Raw genomic sequence first — 15,994 nt, 5'->3', positions numbered from 1 at the left:
TTAATGTTTTATTTTGACACAGAGAGAGAGACTTCCGCTAAAGGCTCTACCACGTGACTGTGTTTCACCAATCAAACGTAGTTGGGCAGTCTCGTCACGTGACCATACTCAATCTCAGCGGCGGGACGGGTTAACTTTACAGCAAGGGGGTAAGCTTTGCTTCAGAACTCGAACCTCCTATGGCGCCATTTTGATGCTACAAAGCGATCACCTCTCATTAGCATTCCATTGACTGCCATTCATTTTGACGTCACTTTGACAGCGAATAACTTTACATCTGAAGTGTTTAAAGACTCTATTTGTCCATTGTTTATTTCTAAAGAAACACGACAATGTATAAAAGGATCCATTACCTTGTACCTCACGTTATGGCTCCGTAGCAGACGTTTTTGTAAAAATAGGCTAACAATTGCGTCATAAACACGCAACTTACTGTCGCATAGTAGGGGAATTACCGTATAGTACAGGAGAAGCTCACAGGCAGTTTTGACTTACATGAGCTGTTTAGGTTTAATTACTAATGTTAACTAGCATTTTTGTTAGCAATAATTAGCCTGTGCCTAGGTTATCTCCTTACATATACCTATGCCCTCCGTCTCTGCAAGATTCGGAATGATTGAGATTTCTCTTGGCACAGCTACCAGAAGACTTACAACTTTCAGACACGTTGCTCACGTCACATTTACGTCGTCTCTCTCAGTTGGAGGCTGCGCAGTAACGCTCAGTGCTCACCGGAAAATTCTAATATCCTTCACTGGTCTCCGTCCAGAGCAATGGGATCTGTTGGTCCAGTTTATATACTGTCTATGCTTTATAGTCGTAGCAAAACAAAAATGTCAGAATCAACCGAGATGAGGAGGAACACCCCTGGCCTCATAATGAAAGCATGTTTACCTTAGTAAAAGTGCGAAACAGCAGCTACATTACCTTGTTCTAGTTCTGCCTGCAGAGCCTGGTAAAAAAAGTATAAAGGTTTGGAAATTTGTGTTACTTGTGATTATTTATTTTTTTACTCAACAGTTACTCAGTACTTGAGTAGTTTTTTCACCAAGCACTTTTTTACTCTTACTCAAGTAGTTATTTGGATGACTACTTTTTACTTTTACTTGAGTCATATTATTCTGAAGTAACAGTACTTGAGTACAATTTTTGGCTACTCTACCCACCTCTGCTGAAACGATACATCTGTGTCCTTGAGGTCTCACGAACACATTGAATGCAGTTACTACCTCATAAAATGTCAACACCTTGTTTTGCATGTCTTGAAACCTGCATTGGTTTAATTCTGTGGTTACATCAGTTTGTAGATCCCCTGTGAGGGTCTCGCCCAACAGGTTGGGAGCACTGCTGCTCATCTGTAACTCAAACATTGCACAACATTATATATGTGAATATGGCAAGTATTTCTGTGATCAGGAAACTACAGATCGGCATATGCCAAGTTAGTATGTAGTTTATCTGTCTGTCACTGAAATATTCCAAGAAATACAGTACAAATCCAGTCAGACAATGAGGTCATTACATTCAAATTGATAAATATTTTCCCAATTTTTAATAATAAATGTTTTCTTGTTTATTTTGAAAACTACAAGCATGACCCACACCTCATTTGACTCTCTCTCACTGTTTTTAGGAGTATTCGCCAAGTGTCGCTACATCTACTATGGCAAGCACTCAGAAGGCAACAGATTCATCCGAAACGACCAACTCTGATGGACAGCTGGTCAGGCACAAAGAGGGACATGAGTGACAAGGAATATTATCAGAACGAAAGAGGATCAAATCAATCTCTCTTCATTAAAAGCACTTGTGATATTTGAGTCACCTAATCTCCAACTGGAAAAATATTCAAACTTCATCAAAAGATTTTGTTATGTAAGGCGAATGTTGTTTTTTAAGGTCGTATCCCAGCCCCATAGTTACGGCCTCCTATGCTGAGCTGGGTCTGCTTTTGCCTCCCTGCTTCCAGCTCAGAGTCAGAGATGACACTCCCACTGACATGATTACCTCTAAGCATCAGCAACCTCACAATTCCAGACACACACACACAAAACACACACACACACACACACACACACAAACAAGGACAGTCTCTTTCTCTCTCTTTTAGCCAATTGCATCCTTTTCTTTGACAGCCATGATGGATCACCCGTCCACTACTGCCACTAATCAAGGGTGAAAGGGGTGACGGTCACACACCTGGGGCCTGACATGGACTCATCTCTCTCATTCTCTCTTTTACACACACACACACACACACACACACACACACACACACACACACACACACACACACACATACCTGCTGTTTAAAACATAAGACATTGCAAAGAGTTTGACAGAACAAGGTTTATACAGCCTGGTTAAACATCCCTAAGCTTTTTAGTCCAAACTTGATCCATGATCAGTGTATCTTGTTGTCTGTTAGCTGAGCAATGATTCGGTCCGTTTCTGTTTCAAGTCTGTATATGTTAGCACATGTGTAAAGATTTATCAAATGCAGCTTTTAATGTCAAAAACATTCCAATACCAGCTTTAATAAAGGACAAAGTTGTAACCAAGTATGCATTCCATGTATATCGTTATGGGAAAAGGTGTCATTTTCTCATGTTGTTTTGCATTTTTCTGCCATTGTGTCTTCAACCAGTTAACTACATCATACTGAAATAGTCCCTTCATTAATTGGCATTGTTTTGTGATGCATTGCAAACAAAGTAATAATATTTAGAAAATTGCATCTAATGGAATATTGTCTCAACAGTTTTAGTGTTGAAATGCATGTTTTTTTTTTATTTTGTTTTTACATTTGATAATACTTTTATGATCACTGTGGTTTTACAGTAATTTGTTTATTATGATTTTTAATACCTTATCACATCAACAACAACCACACAAGATAAAATGCTGCCATCTTTTAGCATCATATTTAAAGTTGTCCAGGCAACCTTCCAATCTAAATTTTTGACATGAATAATGGGATGTATTTGATCTGATATAAAATTGTATTAGCGGGATGACTTCAATTGATTAAAATGGTTCAACTAACGTGTCTATTGTCAAATTGATGCAGAATTGATACTCAATTCAATTTTATTTATAGTGTCAAATCAAGTCTCAAGCCAGCCCTAACTATAAGCTTTAAAGAACTCTTGTTCCTTCACATCAGTTTCCTCTGCCACCACCATACACTGCTTTCCTGATGATCAAATGTTTATCACATTGATATATTGTTTCTGTATTAAGCCAAAAGAGCCAATCAGCATTTTGAATAGCCCTATGTTACTCATTACAACTTCAAGAGTGGTTAAAAAGATGTCCCTGACTGACACATCTCAGGTCAAATCATTAGGCTTGAACACATCCTTTAGAGGTGAAGTAGCTGAATAAAGCATGGTGATGAGATTGAAAGGAGACGCTTGCTGTATTTGGGATTTGAAAGAAGCCATGTTGAGCTTCAGTCCCACGCATCAATCATCCACAGACCGATGAAGGAAAGGTCAGAGATAGCCTCATGTGATGTTTGTTCACTATGTCTGTTTATTTCTTATATCTATTATCTTAAAGATTGTGTGCATGTGAGAGTATGCATGCTCGCTTGCCTGAGCTTATACACCACTTCCTACACGACTGTGTGACCATATTCCAGCTGACATGCCATTCAGGAGCCTGGTCACTAGTGCCGGCGTTTCAAAATGACAAGGTTTATTTGTCTGTGTTTTGATATGCTCAGAGGAAACTGGGGCTGACAGCCAGAGGAGGTAGGAAGAGGGGAGCCACAACAAGTTCCCCCCCCGCACGACACAAAATGTCATCCTTCCCCTGGCTGCGGCGCGAGCCCAGCCATCCTGCTGAAAAGAGCAGACATTTAAAACTTTGTGACATGTGTCACAGGCACTGCCATTGAGCCAGTGCCACTGACAGAGCTGGAATTGACAGGCCCCGAGCCACCGTAGCTGGCTGGGGGACACACTGAGTTTGGTGTGTGTCACTTTCTATCCTCGTCAGGGACGCATCCTGAGCTGCCACATCAACACAAACTGCATTATGGGATGGGCGGGGAGTGCGGGTTGACATATGCTTGACATGCGCCTTTGTGCATGTGAGGGGATGAGTAGATTAATTAAGGTGTGAGCTACGGCTATCTACCTGTAGGCGATGCCCTCCTTGACCCTCAGCTCCGTCACTGCTGCTGCTCCTTGGGAACTTCCTGGCTGAACAAATGGCACAACTTCATCAGAGCAGATCAGTGACATTCTGCTATAGTAGCCCTGCAGGCTCCTCTACTAGCCACTGTGTGTGTGCGTGCACGAGAAGGTATTATTGTACCTACATAATTTCTGTGTGTATCCATGCTTGAGTGAGCCACAGCTGGATGTCTCTGCACAATGTCTGTATTGACTTTTGGCTGTTGCCTCTAATTTGTTAGTACTATCATAGACCCTCCTTCAAAGCACGCTAAAGGAGAGTCTGGCTACTCCACACAACATTCGGGGATGGGAGGAAAATGTGTTCTGATTTAATGCTATTTCTTTACACCAATCAGAATTTTCATGGGCGGTGCTAGAGAAAACTCAGATTGGACAGCTAGATGTCTCAATTTACCATGCAGGTATCTGAGGAGCAGTCAACAATAGACCTCATAAATCCACAGAATTTAAAATTACAACACAAAGAAAGCGGAAGGAAACGAAAAATACAGTACATAGATCCAGCGGAATTTCCTGTAGCACCGGAGCAATCCCGGAAGTAGAACGCGAAGGATATAGACTAGTAATATCTTAATAAAACCAAATAGTAAACATTTTAAAGTATCATTTTGTAAAAGTATAAATTGTAATTTGATTTTATAATACATACTAATTATAATTTGATGATTATGATACTAATATGTGTTGAGGGTGCTGTTTATGGACACATCTGTCCAACAATGCAATGCATAAGGAAATAGTAAACCTATTGAAAAACTACCAAAACGCATACAATGTCGAGAATGCTCAAGGAGAAAAATTGCTGCTATCTTTGGAAATATTTAAAAGTAAAATTATTATTAATTTCCTGTTAGTACACAACAGTAAAGAGAAAGAATACTAAGCTAATTTGTATATTGTGGATACACTACTTTCTTTACAAACAATTTTCAGATTTGGAGTATGTTAAAACGTATTTACATATTTTGTAATCGCTGAGCTCGATAATACATTGGTGGCACAGCACAATTCACCTCCCCAAAAGGCACACTAGTGCGTGACTCACTGTCAAAGGAACTAAGGACCACTCACCCCGTCACTACGTATCAGCCCACAGCCTGATGACTGATTGGCATGAGCTAATGCAAATTTACAAGGAGGCAGAGGGAGAAAAAAGAGACTTGTCTTTATGAGTGACAACTAGCCACTGATAGCAGAGCAGCAAACAGGATGCGGTGAGATTTAGATTTAACTGTCCCCCTGGCTCTAGAAAGCTCTCTCCCTTCTTCCATCCCTTTCTTTCTCTCTTTCTGTCTGACATGCAAACTATTTTCCTCCTGCACCTGAAGACTTTTGGCAGCACACTGCAGTCTCAGTTGATCCAGAGTCGGGGTGGGGGGGGGGAAGTGGCCCTTATTTCCGGGCCCGGTCTTAGATGAGTAACATTTGTCATTCCGGGTTGTGCTGTAGTAATTAGCTTGTCAGTGGAGCACCAGGCTGAGCTGGCTCTTTCTACTAAGAAAGATGGACAGACTGACACAGGAGCTGACAGCCAGTCGATAATGTGGCAATTAATGTCATAAATAATTCCACTGCCAATTATGTCAAAATGGACTCTGTTCTTTCACAGGGCCTGGTACTCCCTTATCATTTCCTCCGATAAGGGGAACAACCGTCTTCACCCACCACCTCCCCCACCGCTCTATAATTATGGGGCTTTTTATATGGAAATACACAATGGCCTCAGTCTCCCCACATGTTTATAGCGCAGGGGTGAAAAATAGAAAGAGGGAGACATGCACAATACATGTTACATGCTAATGAATCTGTGTTTTGTGCCCTTTACCTCGGCTATTTCAACGGGTCACATAACAAGACCTTGAAGCATTCCAAATGTCATTGGCATACAAAAGAAAAATAAACTTGATTTGAAAATACAGACAATTATGTGAGAGAGATCGATTGGAGCTGATATTCTAAAGGTTGCAAAAGCTTAACCAACAGTGAGAATATTGATCCTTATGCCCCATCACTCGGTGGGAAAAATTATATCCATTCTCTGTCTTCAAGATGCAGGTCAATCAATCGCAGCAGGTGAGAATACACGATGAGGTGGAATCATTAAGGGTTCACTGAATAGTAAATGTGTTGTATATTGAAGGGAAATAAAAAAGGGAAAAGTGGGAATCTGCTTTGAAATGCTTATTATCCACCGCCTCTGTCGGTTTCTACGGGCTCATTTGTCTCGACAAGTGACTCAGTCACTGTGAATGGTCCCCATCAGGCTGACACTAAACTCTTCCTGTGAAATGTATGAGCAAATAAAGTGAGCTCAGCACATGTAAAGCCCTCCTAATGCATTGTAAAACAGCCTTAAACACATCAGATGTATCTTCAGAATGGGAAGGTCGCTCTGTTGGTAATATATGGCCTGTGCTGAGAAGTCTCAAGGTCGAGTCAGATTTGCCTACATAATGTATGATATCCCGTTACTCTTACAGACTCCAATCATGCCTCACAAGCCTTGAGATGAAAATTTTACTAAGTAAATCAGCCACCTTGCTGGCATTTCTATTACTCCTCTGTGTGCACTGACAGAGAAGATGAATAACGCTAAATAATAACATGTGGTAACAAATCATATTTACTACTCATAGAGAGAGAAGCTGCAGCGGATGTAAAACTGTTAGCTGGGTTTTGTTGTTCTTTCATCTTGCCTGTATGGATTTGACTTCCGTTTTTCTGTGTGTGTGTGTGTGTGTGTGTGTGTGTGTGTGTGTGTGTGTGTGTGTGTATAAATGTGTTCTTTGTACTTTATGGAGATTAGTGTGTCACTCCACCACTTGTCACTGTCGTCTTGTTAGATTGTGTGTGTAATTATTGTGTCATTTATTGCACGAGAATTGCTTGCTTTGAATAAAGCAGTTAAATGACCCTGTTAGCATAATTAATTTAACCATCCTGAGGGGCTGCAAAGTTGCATTCTCATGAATATTAATTATTGTCAGTGTCAGTGCTAAATATTGTACAACAACAATGCAAAATGTTTTTGTTTTGTTTTTGTTTTGAAGTGAAACGTTGTTTGATGCAATTTTTTTAGTGAAATTTGTTCCTGAATCACTTTCTCTAAATTTTCTTTTAACAATAACACATTTACATATAAGAAACACATAAAATTCAATACTTTCCAATTGCTGCGTGTTATCTGATGTATATTAAGAGAGACACTTTCTCTTGTATTGCTTCATCTACATATTTAAAACAACAACTATATTTATTTGGCAGGCAACATATTGTAATTATACTGAATGGTAAGGCAGAGGACATGCAATGTTGGCATTTGAATGTTCGTGCCCAAGGCCCTAGAGCAACATGACACAAATCATCAGCCATTGATTTTACACGCTTGACTTAAACAATCAAACATTTCAAAGGAAATAATATATTTCTGGAAATATTGGCATTTACTTCTTTTTTTTTCAGGTCCTGAGGGTGGAGATGCGGATTGAGTATATGTGGTGTATATGTGCATTTGTGCATGTTTATCTGACAATTGAACATGAACAAGAACTAGAAAAAGCCCTCAGGAGAGACGGGTGATTTTCTCACATGGGCAATTCTGTATGACTCTGTTGAGGCACAAAAGAATATTTGAACAAACAGTGTACTGTACATTGAGCTAAGTGATGTGTAACTACCATTGATATCGCACTCTATCATGCAACTGGCTGCTGCAGTATATGTGACTGCCATTCTGGATCACCATGGGAAGCTTAGTGGATGCAGAAATGACACTTCAAAACGCAAGAGAATATGCCCTATGAATCTCTTTGAACTGTAAACAATGTTTATACATTTCATTTGAATACACACTTTATGGGCCCCACAGCGGTGTGACCTGAGGGAGGAGTGTGTTATGTTGCGTGTCAGACTTGGTGGTATTTCCTGTGGTGCTCCGATCTTGTCTACAGTATAGGGTCCTCCGGAGGGAAGCCTCTCAAACTGCTCAACTTGGCCTTGGCCGGTGACAGTGACATACAGAGGCAGTCCATTTTTTGACACACGGCTGTGACTAATTGTGAGGAAAAGGTGAGGGAGATCTGTTCTGGGGCCATTCTTAAAGACATGGAGATCCAGCCCACCTCCCACGGGGTATGGCTTTGCACAAATTAAATCCTTGAATCATGAATACTCCGAAGGAGAGCAGATATTTACTGCAGCCAATATTTGCTTTTATGGGAGTAATATTGGTGGTCAGTGGTTGGGAGCTCATGTTTTAAGTATACAGTATTTGTCCTCTCTGTGTGTGGAGCATTTAAAAGAGGCATATTGACTTTCCTTTGTCTTCTGTACTATAGCAACTTGGCTACTTGTAATATGTGAAATTGATGTAATGCACATAATTGTCATTTGGGAAAAAAAATTGTTTCAAAAAGGCAGCGAATCTGAGATCAAACGCTTTGTCTAAAACTGTTGAAAACTAAATTTAAACTAAACTCAAACTGAATTTCTGCAACAACAAAGGTAAATATGGACTCAAAAAACCATCACATTAAAAAAATTAAATCAATCAAATAACGTCTAGTGGATATGGCTTTATGTGAAGCTTCAGATAAAAGTGAAAAACTCAAACTCAATATTGGCAGTAAATTAACAGTTTTGTTAAATATATTATTAAGAATTAAAAATGCAAATCAGTTCTTTGATATTATAACAAGTCTACAGCTAGCAAGGCTGTGTTTGCTGAATGCTAACGTCAACATGTTAAAATAACCTGCTTGCAATAGCAATCTTCAAATGCTGATGTTTAGCAGGTACACTCTTATTCACCATCTTAGTTTAGAGTGTTAGCATGCTAACATTTGCTGATTAGCATTTAACACAAAGTACAGCTAAATCTGATGGGAATGTCATTAGTTGCAGGTACTGTATTTGGTCATAAACCAAATTAACTGTTAACATTTTGGTGGCACTAGACCATGAATGTCTGAACAAAATGTCGTAAAAAAAAATCATTTGTCTTTGTATTTATACAATAATGTATGTGCTGGAAGTTGTGTAAAAGCAGAGTTGTTCTCAAAACAAATTACAGCTACAAATCATTCACCATTTTAAATATGCATATGGTGATTTAATGCCAACAGCACAAAATATTGAGCTTCTCACTCAAGTTAGTTTGAATGTCCCTGAGCTAAAGGTTTATTGGTTATTATACTTCTTCTTCTCTATGTGTGGGTAAAGTTCAGCTGTGAACCTTCGCATTTGGGTATTAGCAATGTTTTTTTCTCTCTCTCTCAGACAGGCTGATAGGCCTAACCTTGTCTGTCTCTCCAAACATATTGATTAGCCTGTGAGAAGAGAGAGGCTATGAGACCGAGTGCAGAGGCTAAACTTAAAGTAATTCACTTCCTACAAATAGCATCCCGTTATTTTGCAATGAGGGGAAACGTTTTACTCTGTATTTTCAAAGAAATTATTGTATATGAGTTTAAAAGAGAGCAGAGCATTTTCTACTTTTGACCGAATAATGAAAAAAATCAAATGAATGGCCTTGTATTATTAGCAATATCAGAATAATGATTTGCAACATGGCATCCCAAGCTGCCTGATTTGAGAACATAATCGTGATTTCATAATAAAGCACCAGTTACAATGACAGCCTGTTATTGTTTGTGTGTCAGATAGAAAATCCAACTATCAGCGACGGGCTTAGAGAGGAAGATTTGTATACTTTTCCAGAAGAAACAAATTTCAAATGGCAGTGGCAGGCAGGAAAAAATAGAAGAGCCAACCTCTGTGCCTTTGTTGTTCTCCTTTAATTCTGTTAATCGCCCCCAGGTAAAGATTAGCTGCTCTTGCCAATTTAATTCAGCCTCAAATGATGCTGCTACAAGGTCACTTTTTCTTTTCTTCTTCTCTTCCTCTGACTCTTTATTCTCCCCCTCCTTGCCAACCCCCCATCTCCCTCTCTCCTCCATTTCTCTTTCCGTGAGCAGGATTGAGTTGTCATGTAGTTCTAATAGGCAGCACAGGGAATCATTAGTCCACCTCGGCTCCCTGACTGATGGGTATTTCACTCCAATCATCTGAGTACAGCGCGTGTGTTTGTGCTGGTGTGTGCATGCGGACAGAGCGGGAGTACACCATCCCAACACACTCACACAGACACACACAGATATAATCCACCACAGACATCACCATGCCTCCACTGCATTGTGCACCCACTGCTATTGACAGAGTGTCAGAGCTGAGGGGAGATGTCTTAATCAACTTGGACACACTGGGCATTGATTTGACAAGCTGCTGTAATGACCTTCTTGTTTGCGTGAAGGATCACTGTTTATCTGGGCCACAACTGATCCGTTGAGCATGCCTCATTGTCATGGAAACTATTATCACGGCTGAATTGGGATGGGGGCCCAGTCTTTGGATCTCTCTTTTACTCTCTTTCGTTCTCTCTATCTCTGTCACACGCACAAACACAGTGTCTCCTTTCCACACATGCACAGCCACATGTATTGATGTTGATATGTATTTGGTAACCAGAAGTATGTGTGTATGTGTGTGTGTGTGTGTGTGTGTGTGTGTGTGTGTGTGTGTGTGTGTGTGTGTGTGTGTGCTTGAATGTGATGAAATTGTCAGGGGTCAAAGGGAAATGCTACAATTGGTGTCAACATCTTTCACATCAATGTTATGAAAATCATTACAAACTGGACAGATTGACTGAGAAGGCTCAATAATCCCAAGACAGCCGGTTCATTTACCTGCATCCCGGCTCTTTTGGTAAATTATTTTAAACGTTGAAGCCCATTGATTTACTAAATGACCCATAATAACATGGACAGTTTATTCCCAATGGGAAAATGAAGAAGCAAAAACAAAAATAAAGCAGATTGTTTTTTTATAAGCTTCGAGAAAAGGGTCTGTTTTTTATTTTTATTTGCATGATTCTCCTCCTTGATCTGATGTCAGGGCTTATGATCTTCCATCAGCCAGTGCATGTTTAAAGATGCAGAGAAAGATTGGCTTTGTTTGTTTTCAGGCACTAACACATGAACGGTGTTGTGCTCCATCACCTGGTTCATGGCCACAGGCACACCCTGCTGCTGCCTTAGAAGAAGATACTGCTTAGTCGATTTGCAGGGATCTCAGGTTCAGGGTGCTGTCAGCTTCTGTCAGGGCAATCAGCAACACTCAGCCTCCCCTGAATAGCCCGCACAGCAGATGGTAAATATTATTGGCATTCTGACACCTTCTCGCTGCGACCAAGTGTGTAAAATTGTTAATAAGGAACATGATGGGGCCACTGCATGCTGTCGTGAATGAAAAAGCTTGCTCTTGTTGGCAATTATCCAAATAACAGGATGAGGCGTCTGAGGACAGGTGATTTAAGTCCTTAGCAGAGTGGTGGAGAGGTTTGTTTTGGAAGGGAGGAAGTGAGGAAAAGTCACAGAGGTCACATAGTAAACATTGTCCTTGTGCTATATCCATCAATACAACTCCTTATAAAATGTACACAGAGACCCTTGAATGCACTGTTTGGAAAAATTGCGAAAGACATAGACACATAGACAAGGCACTTTAACACTCAAGGGCTATTCTACATTATGTATGATAGTCATCTTAACAATGCTAAAACAGGTAAAGGTTGTTGGTATGTCAGCTTTAAGTATGGCTGACAACGAGCTGCTTGTTTACTGAAATCCAATGTTATTAGTTATTTCTATGCCTCCCCCTGAAAGTCTCAATTTGACACTGCGATAAGGCGAACAGTATTCCTCCCCTTGCATAGCGCACGTAAGTCAATACTTTTAAAGGTACAGTATCTCTGTGTCACAGAAGGACATGTTGATAGCAGAATAAAGTACACAATCGTAAACGTTTATGCCAGTGTTACTCACTGTATGATTGCGTTTTTATGGTTCATATTCTGATATGGCTTGTTTTTGCTGCCACTGCCAAAGCAATGACACAGGCCCAGAGGTGGCATTTCTCCTTTGCTTTATGGGGGGAGAGATGCCTAGAGGAGAGTCCTGCTCTGTTTCGTTCGGTAAACACATTGCCAAGCTAAATGGCTGATCAATCAATTTCAGTGGGATCGATCTGCATCAGTTCTGCCTGCATGCACACACCCGGAGCCACTTTATTGTAAATCAATCATTTTGAAAACAACTCACATAGGGCCCCATCCTCACTAACAAGCCATCAATTCCAGCTGCCTGTGTAGCACCCTTATCAGGCCACAAATCAACAGCCACACAAACATCTGCTCCATTTCCATCGCTTTCCCCTCTGCCTTGCTCTGTCTTTTACCCCCGCTCCATCCCTGCCGCTTGTCGTGTTTTGATGGTGTGTCTAGCAAGGGGAAGAGAGGAGACGCTGCGAATCTTCACCACACCACTTAAGATAACCCAAGGGTAATAGTGTTTGCACATTTGAGAGAGAAATGAGGACAAATGCCAGGGTGGGTCATACATTCCCCTTCTGACCGTCTGTTTGACGTTGGAGTGTGAAATTGCACACTTCAGCTGAGGAGCATAGAGGATAAGGGGCAGGAGAAGCAGGCAGGGCCCAGAGACTTATGAGATGTCCACTGATTTCTAGCTATGAAAGAAGAGTGAGTCGATGTCTGAGAAGTCATCCTGCCTCATCATAACACCTTAGAATAGGTGCTGCTCATGATGTTTGAAGGATCTCAGGAGATAGCTCAGTACCCTTGACACAGGCGACACAGTGTTTAGTGTATCTAGAAGCAGATTATTTCAGTTGGAAAATTGCTGTGTTATATAAAGGTTAAAAATTCCTTAACCATTTAGGCTTTGCTTGTGTTAATGTTAAAGCTCCAACAGGGGAAAAAAAGGATTATTTTCTCAATATATTTGCCCCTGGAATAACTGTATCTGTTAACCCAATCCACATTAAGATGCTACACATCCTGATGTGATGCCAAAACATTCTCAGCCCTGAGATAACAACACAGTGAGATGCCTGGTATGATGTCCTCTACTCATCCCCTCACCGTCTCCATGGACGTGCCAATGTGGACAGAATGTGATTTGAATGCTATTCCTACCCATCACCGTGGATCCCTGTTGATTGACAGTCTGACAGGCTAAAGTGATGGAGCAGCTAATAGCATGTCAGTAAACGTAAATCAAGACTAATGCAAGGCTTGATGTATAAGCAGATTGGCGGTGCAACTTGGACCACGGGGTCACCGACCCCTCCACAGGGTGGGGATTGGTAAAATACAATATCCATTTATCTGAGGCTTCCCCTGTTGAAAGTCAAGGTCAGGCACCGGGTCTATTGCAATTTTACAGTACCTGTCTATTGTACAGTATATACACTGTAAAGTGATGAAGTGACATGTATATTGTGATTTTTGATGTGGTCGTGTTACACAAGTACTGGGTAAATAGTGAGGTATTATCAGTGTTAATCCCAGAGGTGGACTGGAAGTACTAGAGCAGTTATTTAAAGGCCCTGCAAAACATCAGCTTCATACTATGAGCAATGGGGCCCTTCATGTTCTGCTAAATTTAGTTTACAATACAGTTTTTGTTATTTCCATTGAGAGATTTCTGTCTGTGTGTTTTGTCTGTGCTTTTTTCCATTTAAAGTAGGCAGGGCTCAGTCGGAAAAAATATTTTAAAACTTTTAAAATGTGATGAGACTTGTGTTGTTTGCTTATGTTGCCTGATCACTGTCAATGCAGGGGTCTTAAAAAATATTAAAAGTTCATACATCAATTTAGTGACTTAATTAAGTCCCTTAAAAAGTATTAAAAAGCATTTTTCTGAGTTATTTCTGTAAAATGTGGAGCTTGTTTTAAATTTGCATATTCGTCTAAAGAGTTGAATTTGATCTTGTGTAGGTGCATGGTGGGACTCTGTGTAGTCTATTTACGGAATCCTGAATCCTGTTCAACCTGGTGACTCTTTTTCTGTGTGCCACATTTTGCTTCATTCACAAGTTTAAGGAACTGACGAGATTGCATTTCACTGCAATTGTACCATGTACAAATTCATGTGACAAATCAAAGTGATTGATTGATTGATTGATTGATTGATTTGACATTTTTGAAAAACAACAACCACAAGCTCACCAACCTACCAACTGACTGACTGCTGCTTGATAACTAGATACAATTCTTTTCCTCAGATTTATAAAGATGCACGAACGCCTGGTTCTGCTTTACATACCTCAATCATTGTGGAGCTGGGCGCACATACACAGGCTTTGTTTCCAGTCCCACAGGTAGCCATGACTAGATGTAGAAACACACATCTCTTTGCATATCAATAGTTGTGCCCGCTGCACCACTCATCAGACTTGTCAATGAGAAGACCAGCAAAGAAGTGGAATTTCACTGACTGTCACATTGATAAGGTTCCCCAAAAGCACCAGAACAGCTTTCATTACGAGCAACTGCTGTGGCAATTTCTTTAATGGCATACTATGCTATGACTTTTTTACTTGTGCTGCTGCGTTCTTCCATAGATCTATAGTCGATGATTTGGCTTTGTTAATCCTTGCTGTAGAGAGCTCAAGCATAACTATGTCTAGAAAATACGCCAACCACTGTTTTATACAAAGCGAGTGCAGGGGGAGCCAGCGTTGACCTATCATTTTCTTGGTTGCGGTTGAGCCGGCTAGCCAGTCTCCCAAGCAGGTGTAATATAGAGTCATCATTAAGTAACAATACAATCGGTTCAGTTCAACATCCTATCACATCAGATATTACTGATGTTGTTTTATTCCAGAACTCATGCACAGAACGTGCAATAGGGAGAAGGAATGACTTTAGAGACCTATCTCTTTTGAGGAGTGTGGTATGTCCTATGACATATGTTGAAGTGGATCTGCTGGTGATTTGGGTTCTTGGAACAATGGAAAATGTTGTCCCAAACTGTCTCCCAATTATTTGTGTTCCCCTCAGTGCTCAGCTCTCACTCCCTTTACAACATATGACATGTGACATATGTCATTTTTGACATACTATACTATGACTTTTTCATGACTTTTTGTAACATACTATACTATGACTTTTTCATGTTTTTTTTACATACTATGATTTTTAAAAACATTGTTGCTACATACTATACTATGACTTCTTATGACTTTTTTTTACACACTATACTATGATCTTTAGAAACATTGTTGCCACATACTACACTATGACTTTTTAGATATACTACACTATGACTTTTTATAAGAACTTTTTTGTGACACACTATACTATGATTTTTTATGGGTTTTTGTGACATACTATACTATGAGTTTTTATGTTTTTTTTGTGAAATACTATACTATGACTTTTTATACTTTTCAGTGACATACTATACTATACTGTGACCTTTGTTTGACATACTATACTATGACTTTTTTTGTGATATACTATACCATACTATGATGTTTTGTGACATACTATACAATGATTTCTTATAGGTTTTTGTAATGTAAGACTTTTTCCTGACTTTTTGTGACATACTATACTATGAGTTTTTAATGGGTTTTTGTGACATACTATACTATGAGTTTTTATGTTTTTTTTGTGAAATACTATACTATGACTTTTCATACCTTTTAGTGACAGACTATACTATACTATGACTTTTGAGTGACATACTATACTATGACTTTTTGTGAAATACTATACTATGACTTTTTATACTTTTTAGTGACATACTATACCATACTATGATTTATTTTGTGACACACTATACTATGACTTTTTTAATGACTTTTTGTGACATATTACTTTTTTTTGTTAAGTCAGGAAGTTTTAGAACATTTTTTGCCAC

At 39.7% G+C, this 15,994-nt stretch overlaps 1 protein-coding gene across 2 annotated transcripts in view; it reads left to right on the top strand.

Moving 5' to 3' along the window:
• Window positions 1–3,045, top strand: part of lrmda (leucine rich melanocyte differentiation associated) — a 215,525-nt gene extending 212,480 nt beyond the window's left edge. The window contains exons 7-8 of one of the 2 annotated variants that reach the window (XM_028602683.1): window positions 1,634–1,723; window positions 2,136–3,045. In XM_028602683.1, coding sequence (XP_028458484.1) covers window positions 1,634–1,713 — 80 coding nt within the window. In that variant the 3' untranslated portion in view covers window positions 1,714–1,723; window positions 2,136–3,045. Of the gene's footprint in view, window positions 1–1,633 lie in introns of both variants that reach the window. The other variant, XM_028602682.1, reaches the window with a different exon arrangement.
• The last annotated feature ends 12,949 nt before the right edge of the window (window positions 3,046–15,994 follow it).

This window comes from Perca flavescens, chromosome 17 (assembly GCF_004354835.1).
Source record: "Perca flavescens isolate YP-PL-M2 chromosome 17, PFLA_1.0, whole genome shotgun sequence".
NCBI lineage: Eukaryota > Metazoa > Chordata > Actinopteri > Perciformes > Percidae > Perca > Perca flavescens.
The sequence above is the reverse complement of the archived record's forward strand: the minus strand, read 5'-3'. Positions and strand labels throughout refer to the sequence as shown.